This window comes from Neolamprologus multifasciatus, chromosome 14 (genome assembly GCF_963576455.1).
Source record: "Neolamprologus multifasciatus chromosome 14, fNeoMul1.2, whole genome shotgun sequence".
Taxonomy (NCBI): Eukaryota; Metazoa; Chordata; class Actinopteri; order Cichliformes; family Cichlidae; genus Neolamprologus; species Neolamprologus multifasciatus.
Genome location: NC_140452.1, coordinates 19,011,664 through 19,033,667, shown reverse-complemented (window position 1 = coordinate 19,033,667; position 22,004 = coordinate 19,011,664). Strand labels below are relative to the sequence as shown.

Below are 22,004 nucleotides of genomic sequence, written 5' to 3'. Positions count from 1 at the left end.
TACTTTATTTCAGTTAAAAAAAATAGTATTTAATACACATATAAACCATCACCTCTGGAATACCACAGTTTAAATACATGTGTATCTTTAAACTGTTATTTTATTTTATTTATTTATTGTTACAGTGTTACAGGGAAAAAGTAACAATAAATCACTCACACACACACACACACACACACACACACACACACACACACACACACACACACACACACACACACACATATATAAGCCAGCAGCAGTGATGGTGCAGGGCTATAGTGGAAAACATGGTATAGATAATAATCTCATGTGTAAAAGTGCCATGAATGTAGGGTGTTATACAAATGGTATTCATCCATCCAGGTTAAGACAATGCTAAACAAATTGACTTCTTAATAAAAGAATCAGACAGCTGAACCGCTCTGAAAACTGCTGAAAATATGAAAAGAAATACCACAGAGGCCCCAAACTGTTGAGCAACCGAAGCCCTACATCAAGCAAGAATGTGAAAACATTTCACTTTCATAACTGCGTCAGATGGTCTCCTCAGTTAGAGATTGTTCTTGAAAGAAGAGGTGATGCAACACAGTGGTAAACATTCCCCAGTCACAACTTTTTTCACAACTTTTCTTTGCTACCATGCCATTTAAATGGCTTGGTAAATACATCAGCTTAATAGCTGTAGTTAAGATAGATGAAAGTATTGGACCCCTCTTTCAGAAACACCTGTTGTCACAAACCAATAACACCAACTTCAAGTGCAGCTCCTCAGTGTGTCTGAGTGTTACAGTGAGAGAAAGGCGCACGTACACAGATTTGTTTTTTAATAGATATCCATCAACGCTGTGGTGAGGTGTGGTGTAGATAATATCAGTCTGCTGTTCAGTATCAAATGTGACTTCAGCGCCACCACTGTTGGTAGCTACATGCAGGTGCGCAGCGCACATCATTCCCACTTTCCTCTAGAAGGATATGGAGGCTGCAGCTTCTCTGTTCTCTTTTTCCTCCTCCGGGTGTGGAATTTGCACTTGCCAATGGAGTTTTCTGTTTCCCCAATGCCACAACTGATCCTGTGGAGAATTTACTTTTACTTTCTAAGTGCACCAGTGTAACGACAAAAAAATCGATTTATGGAAATTCTTAGGCTGATTTGCATGGGAAATCACGAGCATTTTCATTTCTATTTGAAGTCCTTTGCCAGAAAACCAAATTTGAATGACTTGTATGTCGGGGAATTTTGAAATTTGCACTTGGAGCTCCATCCCATCACCGGATTAAAGAATCTATTCAGTGCGCGTAATACAGCGGTGCCAGTGGTTTTCGTTTGGTCCCCATTTAGTACTTAGGGCTCACCTCTCCACCATGGCGCATCATTAGGATACCGGGGGTGGGGCAACGGCAGCCTGTCCCGGTAAGGGGAGGAGAGTACAGGGAACAGAGGCGGTACTTTCTCCGCTGCCTCTTTCTCGGCGCTGGAGAGTGTGGGACCAGGGCTGGAGAGACCGCCGGGGAGCATCAGCAGAACCAGTCCAGCACGGAGCCTCGCCTGGCCGACCGCTGCGCCGTGCACTCTTCTTGGGGACTGCACAAAATTCCTGTGAAATATAACTGCTTTTAATGGCATGTGGCTTGTAACTTTACTTCTGCTGTATTCTTTGCAAGAAGGTAGGCTTGAATTGTGTCTCTTCAAGTGTTGCTCATCTGCATGTTGCCCCCTTACCAGTGCAATGCTGAAGTTGTCTGTGCATGTTTGTTACGTTGTCCGGGTGATGAATTGTGCTGGACTAAACGAATTAACGTCTATAACGAATGACTCAAACTCCAAAATTGCCGTTAGAGGAAGAATTGTAACTTTTTTTTTATGTTTGGCGAAGATGCTTTCCTGAGCAGCCATGATTTTTGGAAGAGAACATGATGGCTGATTCATCGCACGTCCTCACTGTGATTATCTGATGATATTATTAAAATGATAAAAAAAAAAAAAAAACTGGTTCATTCGGAGAATAAAATCAACATGCCCTGCCGTCGGGTGACAGTAAAGAAAAAGCACAAAGATCTCTGAAGTGAACACTGCCTTTCGTTGAGATGAGAAAGATAACGGCATTTGCATTTTGCATGATGAATATGTGGAGGTGTCGTGAATATGGAGGCTGTTGAATAGGAGGAGAGGCTGATAAGGATCTGCAGGCGCGCGCACGGATAAAGGGGCGACCTCGAGCGCTGCTGCTGGACACAGTTGTAGACTGTTTACTCGCAAAAGTCCAAGGAGGCAGAGGAGTTTAATATATTTGCTGACTTTTCTTTTGCTGTCCCGTCGAAGCACAAATAAGATGATAGGGTGTGAGTTTGTGTGCGCGAGAATGCGCACACAGGGAGCTTAGGTGACATGGGAGGGAGGAAGAAGGGGGTCCCTAGAGGTTAAAGAATCTTTTTTCTCAGTTTCTTTTTGAATGAACACTGAACTATTGCATAAACATCGTTGTGTGCTGATTGGATGCGGGTGCGAGGAAACAAGGGTCAATACGTTTTATGATAGACGTGTGAACTGGGTATTGACCACTGGCCTTTAATTTGCAGATAATTTGCCCCAGTTGGATAATTAAAATACGATGCCATATATTAGCGTTTATTTTCTTTGGCAAAATATAGGAGTGTCAGCGTGTGCAGGCTCGGTTGTTATCACCCCTGGTCTAATTATTCATCCACCATTTTCTGTGGCACCAGATTTCACTGATTGGCTTCGCTCTAAATACTGCAGATGCGAAGTAATGATTCATTTTTTCCCTTTAAATTTAAAAAATCTTCTGTTGTCTGTCTACTAATTTCCAAACACTTCGTGAAAGCCACACAATGAAATAATGTGTTTAGTGTTTACACTAAATGTTCTTTCGTTCCTTTACGCACAGGTCTGTAACCGAATACACGTGATTCTAAACCATTTTAATCTCACAAATAAGAGAGAAGTTGCAAAAATGTCTTTATAACTGTGGGCAGTGCGCCTGTTTCATGCTCATGCCAGTCGCCATGATTGGCCTTGGCAGTGCCCTCTTTCAGGCTGCAGCTGCGGCGAGGGCTTCTGTGCTGTTTTTGTTATATGTAATTGGATTACAGGGTCTATTTCGATTATACAGACTGTACATCGCCCTGTCCCGTGACTGAACGAGATGTGAGTGTGTGTCTGTGTGTATGGTGGAGGGGAGGGGAGGAAGGGTTGGGGGCTGCAAACAGCCACTGGAGCGGAAAGAGTGCTTGAGATGGGAGAGATGTAGATAACGCGGTGGAAAAAAAACTTCAATTTTTCCGTTGTTTTTCCTACGCCATGTTCCCATCGTTTTGCACGATCCAATAGCGATTTGTTGTTTTATGGGGCCGCTGAGTGTTTTATATATGTTTGATTTTTATAAAATAAGGGAAAGGGTAGGTCTATTATCATACATGCATATGCATTAGTACTGCGTATTTTGCTGGTTCGGCCGCGCCTCCTAGAATGACACACAATTTGTCTTTTTTATTTTTTATAAACATGATTATGAGGATTCGCTATGTGTTATGATATTTTGTGAGATGTTTAACTTTATCGTTTCTTTCTTTCATTAATTAAACATTCATTCAGTCATTCTTGACTGTTGGTTTGGCGTCCCCCCCAGCACACCTGCACCCATGAGTGCGGAGAGCAGGGGGAGAGAACAAGGATAGACAGATAGATAGATGCATGGATGGATGGATGGATGGGGGGGGACAGAGGCAGAAGAGGGAGGGGGAGTACAGCCATTCTTCTTTGTCATGATTTGGGAGGCTGCTTGTCATTTTATGGAAATAAGATTGAGACAAACACAGCTGAGGGCTGTGGGGGAATCTTCTGTCAGGCCTGACAGGCCATAATAGGGCCCGGGAAACTGGAAAAGGGAAGCCATTAATGCAATTAATACATTTAAAAAAAAAAAAACTGTTAGAAATGGGGCACACGGTACAGAGTGGAATTCGAGGAATTTCGATCAGTATTTATACAATTTTCAAGGAAAACGCCATGTGGTGATCGACATGGACGCGGACTAAGCTCTTGCTATAATTATTTCATCAATTAACATCATTCCGGTTTTATCCAGTTTTGGTCGACAGGCCTCCTGCAACACACACGTAAAATTAAACGTCTGCATCATGCTGTTCCTCCCACATAGCTACAAAACACGTTGACTTATATATTATTTCAGAACTTTATTTAAACGTGTGTGTTTCTCTTTCTTAACCTTGAGACTCTAATGCAGTGTGTCCCTATCTGCTCTGTGTCTGAGCACTGTGATATTAAATGATGCCACACTTTTACTGTCTTTACATTCTGACTTGGTGTACGACATATAAAGAGTGTTTCGACACAAGTTAAGTATGGAGAGTAGTTTGGGTATCTCCTTTGGGTATCTGCTAGAGGATCACCTGTCAGTGTTCTCGCCTTCCTTTGGGACACCTTCATATTCTTGAGAGCGGCCTGACCCGCTGATGTGCGCACACCGCGGGGCTGTGTGTAAATTTGGAAACAAAACAGTCACCGACTAGTGGAGAAGTGCTTGGAGGGGGAGCCCTGTAATTGCGGTATGAGTCAGACTCTGGTGGCTTCTCGGCTACACCCGCACGATGGACTCGGATGTATTGTTTCTGGACGGGAAAACTTAGCGGCTGATAGAAGTAAGACACCATCTCTGGAGTTGTTTATTCTCTGTTTTTTTAATTTATCGATTGATTTTTTCACTTTTACACACACACACACACACACACACACACACACACACACACACACACACACGTATATGTATATATATATATATATATATATATATATATATATATATATATATATATATATATATATAATTCCAGAATCGTGGTAATGAAGGACATTCAAAGGTGACCTTCTCCTTTGGCACGCCTTCTGTTTTTTTAAACCCCTCTAAACAAAACATCAGAGGTTATTGCAGTCCTGCCCGACTGGATTTAATTATATGGCTGGAATTCACTTTCCAGTCTATCTGCGACGCACATGTCAAATATCACTTAAATTCTTCCAAGTCACACTTGAGAGCTCCGGGTCTAATTTTCCCAGCTCTGCCTACACAACTTTAAAGTGTTGTCGGAGACACACGGTTCAACAGTTTAAAGCTGTAGGACTGCGTGTCATATTTGGCTGTTTCACTTTCAAATGTCGCTCTGCTCACGTCCATCCGAACGAGCCATTCGGCCTCATATTCAGTCTGAACATTGTGCCATTTTGTGTATTTTGAAACACATGAACCTCGTCGACAAGTTGGTGCGAGATGATAGTTTCAGCATGACGACAAGTGAGGTCTGGACTCTAATCGAAATGATTTCCGTGATTTTTGCTTTCTGTTAAGGATGATGAGGGTCTTTTTTTTTAAGTAAACAAGTCACACAGAGATCGACTTTGACGGCTTACACAAGTTGCTCAAAGTAGTGTCCGGACATGGCTTTCTCCCACAGAAAGCCATGTCTCATGTCTTAGGACATAAGTAAGCCCCAACCCCAAAAAAGCAGTGAAACTACCACAGTCCATGGTAACAATCAACTCTCTTTCACTCCGCCTCTCTCTTGTGTTCTGCTTACTATCAAACAACTTATGGTCCTGTGTCTGAGGGAGAGGAGAAAAAAAATCACCACAACTCTGACACTTGCTTCAACAGCGGAAATCATCTTTTTGAAGTGTGAGATGTGAATTTTCAAATACCGAAATGGCTGCCTAATATTTCACTGACACTGCATAAGCTGTATGCAGGGCTTTAACCCCCCACCCCCACCCTGCACCTCAGCACACACACCCCCCCCCCCCACACACACACACACCACCTATTCAATCCAGAAATTTTCTTTCTTTTTTTAACTGCAATGTTTAATGAAACTATATGAGACACTGTTAATACTGACACATTGCCATGCAGCAATAATGGATATCTTAATCTAAACGAGACCTCCATCAAACATGATCATATCTTATGTCTTTTATGTTTTGCTTTTTGCATGCATTATCACTGCAAAGACTTGCTTTGGCTATTATTTGACCTGAATGGGTTTTGTGGGCCGTTATCTGTAGTGCTGCATGGATCGCAATATTGAAAATCTACTTGCAATTAAGAATGTATTTATGTGACTCTGCGTGTGTCTGTTTTATGGGAAGAAAGAGTTAAAGAGGGAGGGAGAAGGAGGAATTTATAGCCCTGTTTCTCTGTGCACGTGATGGTATGAATGTGTGTGTCTGAATAAATGTAGACGAGACAGAAAAGGCTGCATTATGCATAGCGGTTCACCATAGGCAATATTCTTGCTTCTCCAGCATACATATTCATACACCAGTTTTAGATCCACTGCAAAAGCATGGAAGGAATGTGCAAAATGTATTTAAGTCTATTGCTGAGATGGACTGGAGTTAAAAAGAAGCATCAAAAGGGATACATGGACAAAAAGAAAAGTAACAATTTTAAAAGGGGGCAAGAGGAGAGAACAAATGAAGAAAATATTGAAGGGTTCATCCAGCAGGAAAGATTTTTCACCCAAAATCACTTTGACCTTCTTCATTGTAATCAGTGCATCGAGGCTTGAAGAAGAAAATCAAAATACTGTTCATGAATGAATGAGTGCTTCTTCCTGGCTCCTTATTCCTCTGCTTGGGAAAAAGAAAAAGAGAGCCTGGGGCAGTGAAAGGACTCAGATAACATCTGAGGTTAGATGTTACCCAAATAAAGAGGAAAAGCAAGATTATTGTACCCCATGTTTTTATATGTCACTTTACACAAATTATTAACAGTTTGTTATAATATTTGATAGAAAGATATTTTTCTTTAGTTTTCCAGTGGTTGTCTGCATTTCATTGACATTTCATTGAAGCTTTGAATTGGAAGTTAGTATACAGTATGTCATGGATCGTGCAGTATAATTCAGCTAACTGCTATTTGTTTAGATCACAATAATTCCTGTAATTACTGTCCAATTTGAACATCTCACCTGTCAGATATCCTAAAGAGGTCAAGTCTCCAGGGAAGACTTTACTATTGCCCAACAACAAACAAGAGCTCTTTGCCATATGTATAATGTATCTGTGTGATACCCATGACCAGTACAGAGTTACTTTTGATAAGTTTAACCCTGGAGAACCCATGGGGTCAAATTTGACCCCAGGGTTTCCCTAGAAAACCAATGGGGTCGGCTCTGATCCCATTGGGTCAGAGCCAATGGGGTCTGCCCTCATTTTGGCAGCTATTATTTGTATGTTTTTGCTGTTCTGTACTAAGCTTTAAACCATTACTGTCATAAGACCCTTGGTTGCCACTATCATCTTGATGGTCTTTTCTGCTGGAGGCTGTCATTTTTGCAGTGAAGGCCTGGGCTTGCTTTCATGTGTTTTTGCACGTGTGCATGAATGTGTGTGAACTCAGTGACCTGGATTTATACCATAGAATAAAACAATTAGCCCATTCATCCTATGCTACTAATTTTAAGAGGTTTTCCCTCTAAATTTAAGTGAGTTGTTTAAAAAAAAATTAAGCCATCTTTGTTGATTCATCATGATTTAAATTTTTTAAGGTTGGTTTATACTTGAACAGAATATCTTGTATCAGAGCTTCACTGCCTGGGGTTCAGGAAGCTCATTTCATGTGTTCATTTATCATTTATTATTTTTGAAAATTTTACCTCTTTGACCCTTTAGAAATGATTCAAATACAGCAATCAAAGAAAACCACCACTATATGAGAGCATACCTGTTGGCAGTTTGGGTATCTATCTATCTATCTATCTATCTATCTATCTATCTATCTATCTATCTATCTATCTATCTATCTATCTATCTATCTATCTATCTATCTATCTATCTATCTATCTATTTTTAGCAAATTAATATACTGAACAGAAAGAAAGGTTATAGATTCCAACTCATATTGTATTTTATATCATCATCTTTGTGAAAGTCCAGCAAAGTTTTGGTGCTTAAAATGCTTAAAATTAAATAACCAATATTTGAAAGCAAAAGTAAACGGCAATAATATTAATAAAAACAACAACAACAAAACTAAAGAGCAAGAAAAAAACAAAATGAAATGAAGCAGGGCACAAACTGTTTGTCTCCTTTGATTTTTTGTGATATGCACCAGTGCCACTGCCCTTATCTGGCATTGTTGCTTTCTTTCAATCAGGACTGTTCTCTCTTGGTGCCCACTGCTGCCAATACCAAGTTATTGCAATGCCAAATGACACTTAGAATTATTATATTTAAAGCAACTTGAATGCTAGAGTTTTTCCTGAAGGCCACCAAGCTGTAATTTGTTGGTGTAGAGGTGAAGCTCAGTGAAACAGCTCTACTACAGCAGTCATAGGAGTTTAGGAACTTTATACAAACAGTGTTGACAAGGTTAGGCGTGGCATTTCAAAATGGAGGAATAGTCTTCCAGTCATTTAGATCTCTTTTAGCCTTTACAAAAACTGTTTTACATGGCAGTCAATCTTCCAGCATCTTTTATTTGTTCTACACCTCATTTTTAGATCCAAATTCATTCACTCATCCTAATCTTTTCCATTTAGTGGCCAGCCTCATATGGCCTCTGTCTACAAGGCCACAAACCTAGAGTTGTCTTTCACTGTTGATTTTTTTTTTTTTTTGCAGGTACTATACAATGAATCTCACATTTGAGGATGTGTGAGTTTCTTGATTCTCAGAACAAGTTGTACTTGCTCTCTTGCTTTGCTGTGCTTTTTCTTGGCTTTGGTTAGAGCCAGTTTTTTCTTTTCTGTGAAAGTAGAAATACACACTGTTGTATAAAATATTCAGTTTTCTTGCAATTTCCTGCATGGAATAGCCTTCATGTGTTCAAACAGATATATTCTGATAAGTTTAAGAAGAAAGCTATTTTTTAGGTGATATATATTAGCCTAACAGTCTTTGCGTTTTAGGGATTTTTGTATTAAATATTTAAACAGCAGTGACATGTCTAAGGACACTGCCTTTTAAATGAGAATATAAATATTTTGTAAACATTTCATGTGCACTGAAACTGGCTTTTTATCAGGAGTTTGGGAGACAGATCAAACCTCTGTTGTGAGTTTTTCATGGATAGTGGATTGTCCTGCTTAGTAAGCACCTGTTGTTGAAAAGTGGTGCTCTGTGGGGAGGAACTTTATAGCATGGGTTTCCATGGCTGAGTAGCTCCTGTAGAGATAATGTAAAGGTTCCTCAGTACTTTTGTTCACATAGTGTACATATGCAACACATACTGTCAAACATTTCCACAAAAATCACTTCATCCCTGCAGCTATGAACTCAAATACTGTTTGAGTTCATTTAGTAAGACTTTAACATTAAAGACAACTATGTTACAATTGTGACATGTGCGAGGCGTGTGAGTAGAAAAGTACTGACACGCAAAGCAGGCTATGTTAAACTTGAAGTGAGCTGAAGGACAACATTAATATTATGATGGCAATAGTGAACAATTGTGTAAATATGAATACTTTTTAACCAATACTTAGTACTTTATCATAAAAATATTTTACTTCCAAATAGTGTCACCTGCTAATAGTTTTTTTTCCTTATTTTCCAAGTATGGCAGCACTTCTGTGTTTATCCCCAGAAATACATTGTGGTGCTCTCCGTGGTGCTGAAAGTGCAGATCAGTAAGCCTAGCAGCCTGTGAAAGTGATTGACATGGATTCAAACGGTAGCATGGATTGAACTTGACCTAAATTCAGATTTTTGAAGAGAGGATCTGCTCCAACAATGACTATCTCCTCTCTGCCGTGCTCGTACACACATACATTTACAGTCACACGCTCTGCACATGCACAAGTGATCGTAGATTTCTGCTGTTGGTTGAGTTTGGCATCAAGAGCGGAGGCAGTCATTTAACATTAACCTCTCTATCCCTTTCACCTTACCACACACTGAGATGCACGCTCGGTCACTCAGTTGCATCCGAACACCTTTGCACCTGAGAACCTTTCCCCCAACCAGCCACCCATATCCTGTCTACAATATTGCGCTCCTGCCTGGCTCCCTTCCGCTTCACACCCACACACGCATGGAAAAGAGGGAAGTCGGACATCAGCCTCCCACAGCAGTGCGATTACAGAGTGGATAGACTATGTGTGTGTTAAATGTGAAAGGAGATTATGTGGGTTTAACTCTCTGTGTCTGGCATACAGATTTCAATCACGTAACATCGCCTTTCTCTAACGTGGCAGGAAAAGACAAGGTTTATGTCTTTTGAGGGGTATCTGGAGGGGGAAAATGAATGATGGGAAACAGAAAGAAAAGGAGGAGTTATCGCTCAGATAAGAGAAAGGAAGGCAGGTAGGTGCATTAGGTGGCAGGCAGCAGACAATTGAGAGTGAAAATCACCTTACGTCAGTTTAGGCTAATCCCTGCATTTTACTTTTGAGCCTTTTCTCATGTGACCCATCCTATTTATGTCATGTTATTAATGTCATTACATGTTACTATTTATACTAGACAGAAAAGATACAAAAATAGCCTTTCTAACATCCATTCCTTTTTGTTCTTACCATGCATTCAGATGTTAAAAAGGCAGCTAGTCAGCCTTTGTGTTTCATTTTATAACTGGCTGCTAATGATATCCATTGATATAGAGGATCTGTAAAAATTAGAGCCTAAATGACATTGGATAGTGTCTTTATATCTCCATTGATAGCTAACACCCTATTTTCTCCCAGCACACAGATAAATTAAAGAGACAGGGCTAATCCAGGCATTGTTGACAAAATCCAGGAAAAGGGATTAATTAAGTATCATTGTCTGAGAAGAAAATACTCTGGCTTGGGGCATAGCGTCTTCCTCTGGCCTCCAGCCAAGCCGAGCTCAGCACTTCTATACACTCCTCTACACCCCTCTCCCCTGTCCCAACAAACACACAGAGAAACAGAGATCTTAAAGGATGCCTCATTGCTTTATAGCTGACGAGGGCATTGTGCGAAAGAGGATATTTGGTGGTCTGCTTCCCCTTAGGAAAACTTAACTCTTCATCTGTGCCACAAAAGTATTGATATACAGCAAATTTCTATGCTACCGAGCATAAATGCACACACATACACATATGCAGCACTTAGCTTTCACACCACAAATGTTTATACATTTTTCCCTCCAGAAAAGATAACAGTGGTGGCGGCGTCATCTTATGTAACCCATTTTTTTTTCCTGTTGAGAGGCATGTTTCTAAAGGACTACCTGTTTACACATATTCGATTATAGATCTCAGAGGATTTTGTATTGGATGAGATTAGACAGTGAGGATGTTTTTTGACATGGATGTTCACGATGCACCTCTATCTATCTATCTATCTATCTATCTATCTATCTATCTATCTATCTATCTATCTATCTATCTATCTATCTATCTATCTATCTATCTGCTTAGTTTTTCATAATAATTGTAATTATAAATTTTTTAAAGTCAAAGTTTAAGTTGCAAAGTGAATAAGTATAATTAATATACTATATATTTCATTATTAATGCACTGGCAGTCCGTTGCAGTTTATCATGCTATGCAACTTTATTCAGTCTCCTTGGTCCTTGATTGTGCACATTCTATATTGGGTGCGAATGTTGTCTCTATATCTGACACATATCAGCTATTTAACTCTGTCTTCCCTTCTCTCATCCTAACAGTCAACAGTGAGGATGTTGTCTCTACGCGGCTGTACTTTGTGAACGCCTCCCTGCAGCGGGTGACCTTCTCCAGCTCGGTGGGGGTGTCCCTGCCCTGCCCCGCGGGTGGCGCCCCCCATGCCGTCCTGCGCTGGTACCTGGCTGCCGGAGACGACATTTACGACGTACCCCATATCCGCCACGTGCATGCCAATGGCACCCTCCAGCTCTACCCTTTCTCTCCCTCCGCCTATAACAGCATTATCCATGACAACGAATACTTCTGCACTGCTGAGAACCAAGCAGGCAAGATTCGAAGCCCCAGCATCCACATCAAAGCAGGTGAGGGCTTAAAACTGAATGGCCAGAAGGACACTTTCATTCAGGAATGTTACTGTGTTTCTTACTTACCAAACCAGCAGACTATTACCTTTTTTCTTCTTTATATGTATTTAGAATATATTATTGATGTCAGTGTTATTGTATTTAAGGTCAGTTTTAAATGTACATTAAAAGTACTGGTCCACCTACATGTTACACATACACAGCTGCTCATGGAAAGTCATGCTACGAAGCTCCCAGCGTGCAGTTTTTGTACTGATGTTAATGCCAAAGAAGGTTTGGAGCTCTGCAGTTACCGAGTCAGTGGAGCGGTATCAGCTTTGACGCACTATGGAACCTCAACACTTGGCAAACCTGCTCTGTAACTTTACATGACCTTCGACCTCATGGCCAAGTGGCAGCTGTTTCTAAATGCTTCCACTTTGTGAAAATATCACTTTGTAGAATCATGCAATATCTAGGAGGGAAGAAATTTCACAAACTGACTTGTTGTAATGGTGACATGCTATTATAGTACCACATTTCAATTTAGTGAGCTTCTATTCAAAGATTAAGAGGTGCAACTTTTGTCCATATCATGTATCTTCAGGGCAGGTGAACTAACAAACCTTACCCTTTCATGCTTTTCTGGCCCAGTAGTTGTTACCGTTATTAAAACTAACATGGAGATATAAGTATTTTGTGTCCACTGTTATGACCATGTTATGACCATCATAACAAAAAGACTTTTTCGTTCATTTCTAGACTGACTTTTTTTTTTAGCTTTAGTATAGAAAGCCACTACTGGACTATTTCAGTGACTGGATACATTTTCTGTAACAAAAAAAAAGAGAGGTAGCAAAACTTTTTCAGGAAAGGTACTTCAAGTTTTGAAAAACAAATTCTTGTGCCACCAAACTGGTCGAGTACAGTGCGTAGAATATGACAAGAAAACTGATCTTCATGTTTTAAATTTGTTGAAGGCCCACTGGAGACCACTAAGGTTATCAATAAAATAATATTATGTGGACATTCTGAAAATTTTCACTTCACTAAATACTTACCAAAAAATGTCCAAGTGCCAAGCTGGAGGCAGTTTTTTTTGGCACACATTGAAGTGATCACAAAAACAACATAGCCACAGCCAGCATCTGAAAATATGGTCACACAAACAGCCCACAGTCATATTGTCATTTTAAACCAAAAACTTTTCTCTGTGGGGCTTAAGTAGCTCCGAGTGCCCTGACACACATGCAGGCACAGAGACAGTTGGTTTGGTGACCTGTCCACACTCCCTGCCAAGGTCAAAGCTGGAGAGAGGTGCTGAACACACCGAGGAAAGGTGTTACTGATCTTTTAACACTTGCACAGTGACACACACACACAGACACACACACCACAAAAAGTAAAAAACACATGCACATAACCTCATGTGATACACACTTTATACAATAGATATGCACGTTTGCATGTTAATGCGCATGTACACAAACACGGACCCACACATGCACGCGCACACACAAACAAACACATACCAACATGCACACCAGCCTGCGAATAGCTCATGCCAGCAAGCCTCCTGTCTCCCAGTCTCTCCATCTGTCCATGAACTGGAAAGTCCCCTAACTACACACACACACAAGCTAACACAGACACACACACACACACACACACACACACACACACACACACACACAGACACACACACACACTGAAACACAGGCTCAGCCATTTTCCTCAAGCTGGCTCATGGTGTTTAGTCGCCAGCTCTTTGTAAGGGTGTTTGGCAGGAAAGATTTTGGAGTGAGCTAGACACATGAAAAGATGTGAAAAGAAATCCTGAAAAAAAAAGTAGATTTTTAGGTCATGCTAATAGCCAGTGAGGCATTTTGACTGTGTTTATCAATTCTACCTGAAGAGAGAGTCAGCAGTTCCCTAGCACACACATATACCAACAAAATCATTCTCCAAAATGCTGCTGGATCATCTTCCTCGCCACCACTCACACAAACACTCCCATATGGCCCGTGTGGTCCCCAGAGGATGACAGTCCCTTCAGCGTGAGAGTGACCTTACAGCTAGTCTCTGTGCTGGGATGACCTTCCCTCCCAAATAATTACAACAATTAATCAATTAAATGCTGAGGCAACCACAACTCCACAGCTCCATAACCAGAGCTCACATGCATGTGTGTGCCTCATTACCCCTAGAGTTGTACACAACACACAGGCTCGGTTACACTCACACAAAATCCTGTAGTTGCCATGGGCGACAGAGGCGTGAGCGCTAGGGTGTGGCATGCCCTGTCTCAGGTGGTGCAGGAGAATGATGACAGCTGACAGCTCACAGTGTGACACCCCCCCCCCCCCCAAAAAAAAAATCCTCTCCCACTTCCCCCTGCGTCATTCTCCCCCCCCCTCTCTCTCTTCACATCTTCACATCTCCCTCTCTCTCTCCCTTTATCCCTCCCCCTCTTTCTCACCCTTTTCTTTGCATGCTGATTGTGGTCCAATAATAGCTCAAGCACCTGTCTGGATAGCTCTACATTTATGAAAATCAGTATGTGGGCTGCTTGTTTTCCTGTATATGTTTTTGTTTGGGTATCTCATTTTGAAAAATCTAGTTTTCTCTGTGCATTTTTCACTTGAGTGTAACACCAGTCTATTGCACCCAACTATTTTTGGTAAAACAGTTTGATACATTCTCATATCCAGAGGCAACTGAAAGGCTATTGATATATGTATGTTTAAACTGGAGTGTGCATGGTAACTTGAGTTTCATCTTCAGTTTGATCTGTACTTACTGGAGGGTAAGGAGCTTAACCCAGCGGTCGCAGGGAGAGATGCAGGGTACACCCTACCCAAGACAGAGAGACGCACATTCACACCGACAACCAATTTAGAATCACCAGTTAACTAAACAAAAATTTCAATATTATATTATAAATGGTATAATTTGGTGAATTCAACTCCAACCAAAAAAGAAATGCTTTTTTCATGACTGTACTGTATATTTATCTGTCTATCCGCCTAGCATTACCTTAGCTTCATTTCAAAACTTAAAAATATCAAGGGACTTTCTCATAAAGCAAATTTAGCATTTTTCTCTGTCTGTTAATAAGCAAAAGACCCAAAGGACATTTGAAGGATAGAAATTTAAAAAATAATTGCAAAAAAACATCTGAGAGTTTTGTTTTTTGCTCACATAATACGTCTTTACACAAACTTGGTATAATGATTTGGGTAGACCTGTTCGGTGAGCCCCACCCTATCTCCCCTTTGTTCCACCTAAAACAAACAAACCTACGTAGGACAGGGCCAAGGCAGCAGGTGTTTAGATCTATTTCTTCTATCTGCCCTCCTCATATCTGTCTGAACCTGAACCTGATAGACTGCTTTTTTTCATCCTTTTCATTCAATAATGCAACCCGCATCCATTCATTTCTCTTGTATTTCATTACACTTCCCTTTTTCTATCCTTTCCCTTTGCTGTGTTTTTAATGCTTGCTTTATGAATAAGTAAATGCAGTATTTGGTTTCTCCGTCGTTAATTATTGAAGCGACAGTGATACAGGACTTGCCTCCCAGTGCGCCCAGTCGCCCAGACCCATGTTTTAACTCGTATCTAGGCAACCAGGCTGCATATAGTCAGGCATCAGTAACATCCTAATGATTCTGCTGCGCATGCGATGAGGGGGAGTGCAATTTACACACAAATCAGTTGGGGTACCATTTGCATCATGTCACAAGGCTTAAGAGGATGAATATGTAATGTTTTTTTTTCCTCTCTGTGTCTTTCATATTTTCTAAGAGAAACGTGTGATAAATGACAATGCTATCACAACAGCTGCCTCTTAGTGGGGTCGGTTACATAGATGTGTCCAAGGGCATGTCGCCATACATGGCTTGATTGACAGATTTTAATGGGGGTAACGAGTGGTTAAACAACACTTTCTTAAAAGGAATCAAGTGTAGGGCAAGGTGGGATCACTGACAGGAAGTACAAACCCGAGGTGACCTTGACTGGTTTAGCACCTCTGCCGTATTAAAATGTGACCACTGTCATCATCACGCCAAACATTTACAATCTGCCAAGCCGATTTTAAACACTCTATGAGAGGCTCAGTGGGCATTGGGGATTTTACTTGCTATTGACGAGAGGCAGCAGGGTCAGTCAGAGAGTAAATAAATGATTGAAAGAATTGGCTCGGCCACAACAGCCGAGGCCACTCTGTCGATCCAGGGTATCGATCTGAGGTAGATGGCTTCAGTGAAAAGCAAGGGCTGTTTAAATGAAAAACTGAGATTAGGACCTGATTGGAATTAATTGTGTTTTAGTTTTGATTTATTTAGAAATTAAGCTTCAATTCACATTAGCTGCCCGTGAGTTAGTTGACCAAGTGAGAAACAATAACCAGGCATAATTAAGGTCCAATAATTGTCAGTGTCAAGGCTCAATAGCCAATATGCATCATCTGTTTTTGGCAGGATCATATATATGTCAAAAAGTGAAATTTCCATGGTGTTGACACAGTCTGCCCCAGTCTTAACTCCTTAACAAGTCAGAGGCCCAAGGATTAGATGAACATGGATAAAGTAGGCTAGTGTGAAAGAAATAGACATGGTGAGACAAAGAATCAGGAAATTAAACATCGAACTTTAAGGTGAAAGACTCCCCACCGTTTGGACAAGGACACTGGCTTTGGTTCCACTGGGTTCCAGTGACAGTGGCGGCTGGCATAAAGCATTATTAATGACCAAGGAAACTGGCCTTCAGGCTAGGCGTTAATTATATCACTGGAGAGCTGGGGGAGAGCGAACACATAGGAGTGCAGGGCCACTCCCTCTGTTGTGTGCATGTGTGTTTTACATTGTTAAGTCATTACTGCCCTCATTTCTAAAGAGAGCCCGCATTGATAGATTGCTGGAAACACTCCCTAATATCAGCCTTTCTGAGACCCTCTCTGACTTCTGTAACTTTGTTTTTCTGTTCGTCTTATTCAAGTCAAATAGTGTCCAATGTGAATTGTCTGTGTTGAAAAATCTGGCAACATACCTTTAAACAAATGAGATGAAGATAGCAGCCAAGGCCACACAGTTCAGTTTATAAAACAGCTCTGTTTATTCACTCGAGCTAGCATGTCCTTGAACTACCTGTCTGTCCTTCTTACCAGAATAATCCATTAATTTAATTTCACTTAATTTATTTAATGAAAATTTATGCTCTGATTCAGCATTTCACATTTTTCACCAATCAGGCTATTGCTACAGGCTAGTGTTTTCATCATTAAGCCTGTCTTAATCGCCATCATCCTTTCTGTACACTGGCACAGATTCACAGTTTAGTGCTCTGCATGCCATGTGCAGAGGGTGTGTTTTTGATGCCTGGCGCCTGCATGTGACAGTTCCATCGGCTCTGTGCAACCCTCCACTCCTTGCCGTCTCATAGCATCTGTGGCGTTGTTCTTTAAAAGGCCAGCAGCAACTCGCTACGTATCCCCTTCAACACAGCTCCGAGTCGGTCCTCCTTACAATCGCCCCGTGATTTTTAAAGCTGTGGCTGAACAGTGAAAAACTGGCTTAATGTGACTGAACAAGGCACCAGACAAGGCTATTTACTCACCCTGCTTTAAGTATTTGTCGAACAGGACAGATGTCAGCTGTGAATTGTCAACATGTGAAAAAAATATTTGTGTTTTTTTGTTGTTGTTTGTTTTAGATGTATTACTATTTTTTATACCACTGCTTAAAATCAGGACTATCACTATATCCGAATGTCAATTCTTGATAATAATGACGAAAAGAAATATCTTTTGAGTTCAGTTAATGAATTCTGATTCTATAGAGAGCAACTATAAAGAATAATAGAGAATAAAGAATATTATAATGAAGAATTTCCACACATTTAAGATATATTTTAGGTTGTAATTTCCAATACCTAAAAGTATTCACCGCCAGCATTGTTAGCTCAGTGTTCCACATTCCTTGTTACTTTTCTTAAAATGTATTCATTACCTTAATTAATCTCCAAAATAAGTAATTTGTTATATTATTTGCTGCGCATAATTACCTACAGTTCTATAAACTGAGGCAAAACAATATCCTAGTAAGGACAATCATACAATCTTACTTTTAGTGTTTACATTCAAAGTTGAAAACCATCTGAAAGCGGAATCCCCATGTGCATCACAGCAATTCTCCTGCAGGAACGTGAACAGGTAAAAATACAGACTCCTGGATGTAGTTTGTATTTTTACTACTACATTCTTATTTTTTTTGTGCAATAAAAACCAACGCAATGCCCGAATCTCCACTTCTCTAAAGATGTAGACTTTGCCACCCTTTTCCTAAAAACTAAAATTCACCAGCTGGGCCAACGTCCTCAGATCCCCGTGCACTAAATAGAAGTGAAGAAGTTAAAGAATTGAAAACAAAGAGGGAGGGAAGATGGGGCACGTAAACGAGAATAAACAGCTTGTAGAACTGGGGGAACCTAGATGACAACCGGAAGGAGCGTGTTGAGAGGCGTGGTCCCGCTCCTGAAATTCTGATACTCCAATTAGATGTGAGAAATATTGCAGTTAACTAAAATAAAAGTAAAAACTAAACTTTTGAAAACAAATGCAAACTAACTGAAATGATATTGTGAATTTGGAAAACCAAAATAGAAGTGAGTTTTAGTATCTGTTAGTCTGCTAAAAAAAAAAAATATTATTACAACATTCCCAATGAGTCATTGATGGATGTGTTTATTGAAACTCTGGATGTTTACAAGACTGTGAGGTAATGCTTTCAAAAACTTAAGTGTTTTTATTTTAATATTTATACTTATTTTCCTAAATCTTACCTCTGACATAAGCCCTCTATAAGATAATAATTAAAGAGACTAAACTAAATTACACTAAACATCCATCCATCCATTCGCTTCCGCTTATCCTTTTCAGGGTTGCGGGGGGTGCCTATCCCAGCTGTCATAGGGCTAAACATATTTTAAAAAATTACTTTGAATGAAGTTAAATTGAATTAAAAATGAAAATAAAAATGAAATTAAAAAAAAAAAAAAAACAAATTAGGAAAATTAAAAATAAAACCATATGGTTACTCTGGATTTCAGTACAAGTGCAGGAAGAAAAAGTCCTGTTTGGTGTATTTATTGTTTCTGTTGATGCATCCTGTAGAGAACTGAAGAACCTTTATAACAACATAATTGCCCTCCTGTGGTACTTTGCTTGACTAAGCATTATAAAGACTTTTGTGGACTGGTTGACAGCCTTTGTGGACTAAATTGTATATAAAAAGCTATTTGAGAGATGTAGATTTGATTAAATTAAAGCATAAATGTAAACTATACCTCTCATATCACAGTTTGTGCAGACTCCCAATTTATGATATCAGCATTCATCATTCATACATTCATGTAATTTTTAAATATCAGTATTAATATCAGATCGAGGTTTATTAAACTGAAGTGTCAACTGTCACTCTCACCCAGTGTACATCTAGTGACTAATATCAGCTCTTTTCTTCACATACCAGTGTTCAGGGAGCCCTACACAGTCCGTGTGGCCGACCAGCGCTCCATGCGGGGTAATGTTGCCGTGTTCAAGTGCCTCATCCCCTCAGCTGTCCAGGAGTATGTCAGCGTTGTTTCCTGGGAGAAAGACACCGTCGCCATTGTCCCTGGTAGGAGATTCAGCCACTCATAATCAATGATTCATCAAAAAGCCCAAACTAAGACTGCAGACAAAAGCTTCAGGTTCATTTTCCAAGTTCATGCTCACTCTGTTTGTGTATGTGGTTAATAATGGAAAGCAAATGATCTAATCTCATTCCACTACATAAATGGAATATTTGCAGGTGGAGAAATAAGATTTTTTTCTGTTATTGCAAATGAAGTCCAAGCTTTAAATCCAGGGATGTTTTTTTGTTTGTTTGTTTTTTAAAAAAAAAAGTGGTTTGCTTTCAGAACGTAATGGACTTTCTTGTGATTGTTGATTTCTCTTTATCAATAACAATCAATCTATTTGTGTTTATTTGTGTTGCTGGTACTGGTCCCAGTGAGAGAAGATGACAGAATGCCTCGTTCATTCAAAAATAAGGCTGATGAAATGGCCTTTGCCTGACACATTCCTGGCTGCTCAGTCACTGTCACTGCTGTGGTTCAGAGCTGTGTTCTGTGGATAAATCAGACATTAGCAGACATGTGCTATTTGTGTTTGTGTGAGAGAGAGAAAGTGAGAAAGCAAGAGAGAGAGAGAGAGAGAAAGAGGAGGACCGAGGTGTGTGTGTGTGTGTGTGTCTAATTTGATGTTATCACAGTCACCTAAAAGAGAGCAGCAACACCTCTAGGGCTCTCTTATGTCTGGTGTTGTTCACTCTGTTTCATCTGATCCTCTAAACAAATCATTCACTGTCTAACTGAAGAGTGAAAATATCAGTATGGGCCTCCTGCGTGCTGCTATGCTTGTGCATTGGCACTCGTGTGTATCTACAGTATGTGTTCAGGCTTGTGTTGCAGTGTTAACATTTGCTCCATGGAGCAATGGCAAATTGCAGGGTGTCAGATGAGACTGTTTAGGTCAGATGATACGCATTGTTCTCTGCCCCTTATCTTGCTCTCTGATACAGACTGCCTGTTTCATCTCTCAACACTGTGTGTGAGTGTGTCTATAAAGGTGTCTGTGTATTTGTGTGCCTCTCTATATTGCTCTGTCCTTCACACAGGAGCACTCATTGATCCAGCACAACTATAGTAAGTGTGTGTGTGTGTGGCCTGAGGGGGGTTTCCAGTCTGGATCGATAAAGCTTGCTGTTGGATTCCCCTCTCTCTTGTCACGGATCCCTCAGTGTGAGAGTGGTGAGACCGGGCCAGTCTGTTTGACTCATAGCTCTGTGTGTGTGTGTGTGTGTGTGTGTGTGTATTTGCTAAAGCCACTGTATCATGGCTGTGTGCAAGAGCTCAGTGGGAGTATGTTATTGATCGAGTGATGGACGCCTTTGGTAAAGCATGCACATATAGACAAGTAAAAGTATGTATGCACATGTACACACACACACACACACACACACACACACACACACACACACACACACACACACATTTGAATGAGCAGCTCTTTGAGCTTTCAGCTGTGACCAGTTCATGTTATCTATAATCTTTAAGAAAAAAACTATACATTCCATTGATTCCATTTGAATGAATTATCACTGCACGAACTACAATAATCTGTTTCATTTTCAATAACTGAAAAACAATTTTTAAGATGAAATGATCAGTCAGGTTATCAGTTGTCACTATTTCAATGATCACCATCATAACGTTCATGAAGAAATAATTGGAAAGCAATCACATATTTGTTCTTCTTGGATTTTTTCTTGTTCTTATTCTTTTAGATGATTATAAATGGTCACTTTTACATTTCTGCACATGTGAAAATGTCTAATAAGGCATCTTTAAACAAAATGGTTTATTGATTTTCCAATTGTTTACTAAGTAATATAATCATCCCGAAATATCTGAGCAGGCATTTCAAAATACTTGAGAGTATTTGTTTCCCATTTTTCCTTCGCTTCCTTCTCTTCTCTACTTCTTCTCCTCTCAGTCCTGATGAATACGTTTTATTAGTGACACAGTGCATCTCTTCTTCTTTCTGTCCATCTTTGGCTTGACGCCTCCTCCTCAACCCTGGTACAGACTGGTGGCCTGTGTCAGCATCATAACCACACACACACACACACACACACACACACACACACACACACACACACACACACACAAACACAAACAGAGACACAGAGGGTCCATGTGTGGGCCCCACCCACCCCACTTGCACTCCACCATACACCTCATCCATCTATCCATCCACTTCATCTATCAGCTCCTGGTGGCATGTACAGCTTTCAGTCTTTCGATAGCGCTTGAGATGCTCTAGTGGTTTGCCATTTATTAGGGACACTGTATGCCAAGGTATTGGCTTGACAGGATGATACATGTCAAACAGACGGCTGTGTTGGTCAATAAAGCTAAGTTTGAATGGGCTTTGATGAA

The 22,004-nt window shown here is 40.3% G+C and overlaps 1 protein-coding gene across 1 annotated transcript in view; it reads left to right on the top strand.

The window, feature by feature from the left end:
• The first annotated feature begins 928 nt into the window (after window positions 1–928).
• dscaml1 (Down syndrome cell adhesion molecule like 1) overlaps window positions 929–22,004 on the top strand; it is a 103,656-nt gene continuing 82,580 nt past the window's right edge. Inside the window, exons 1-3 of the mRNA XM_085183938.1 lie at window positions 929–1,647; window positions 11,658–11,978; window positions 19,493–19,639. Coding sequence (XP_085040064.1) covers window positions 1,605–1,647; window positions 11,658–11,978; window positions 19,493–19,639 — 511 coding nt within the window. The 5' untranslated portion in view covers window positions 929–1,604. The remainder of the gene's footprint in view (window positions 1,648–11,657; window positions 11,979–19,492; window positions 19,640–22,004) is intronic.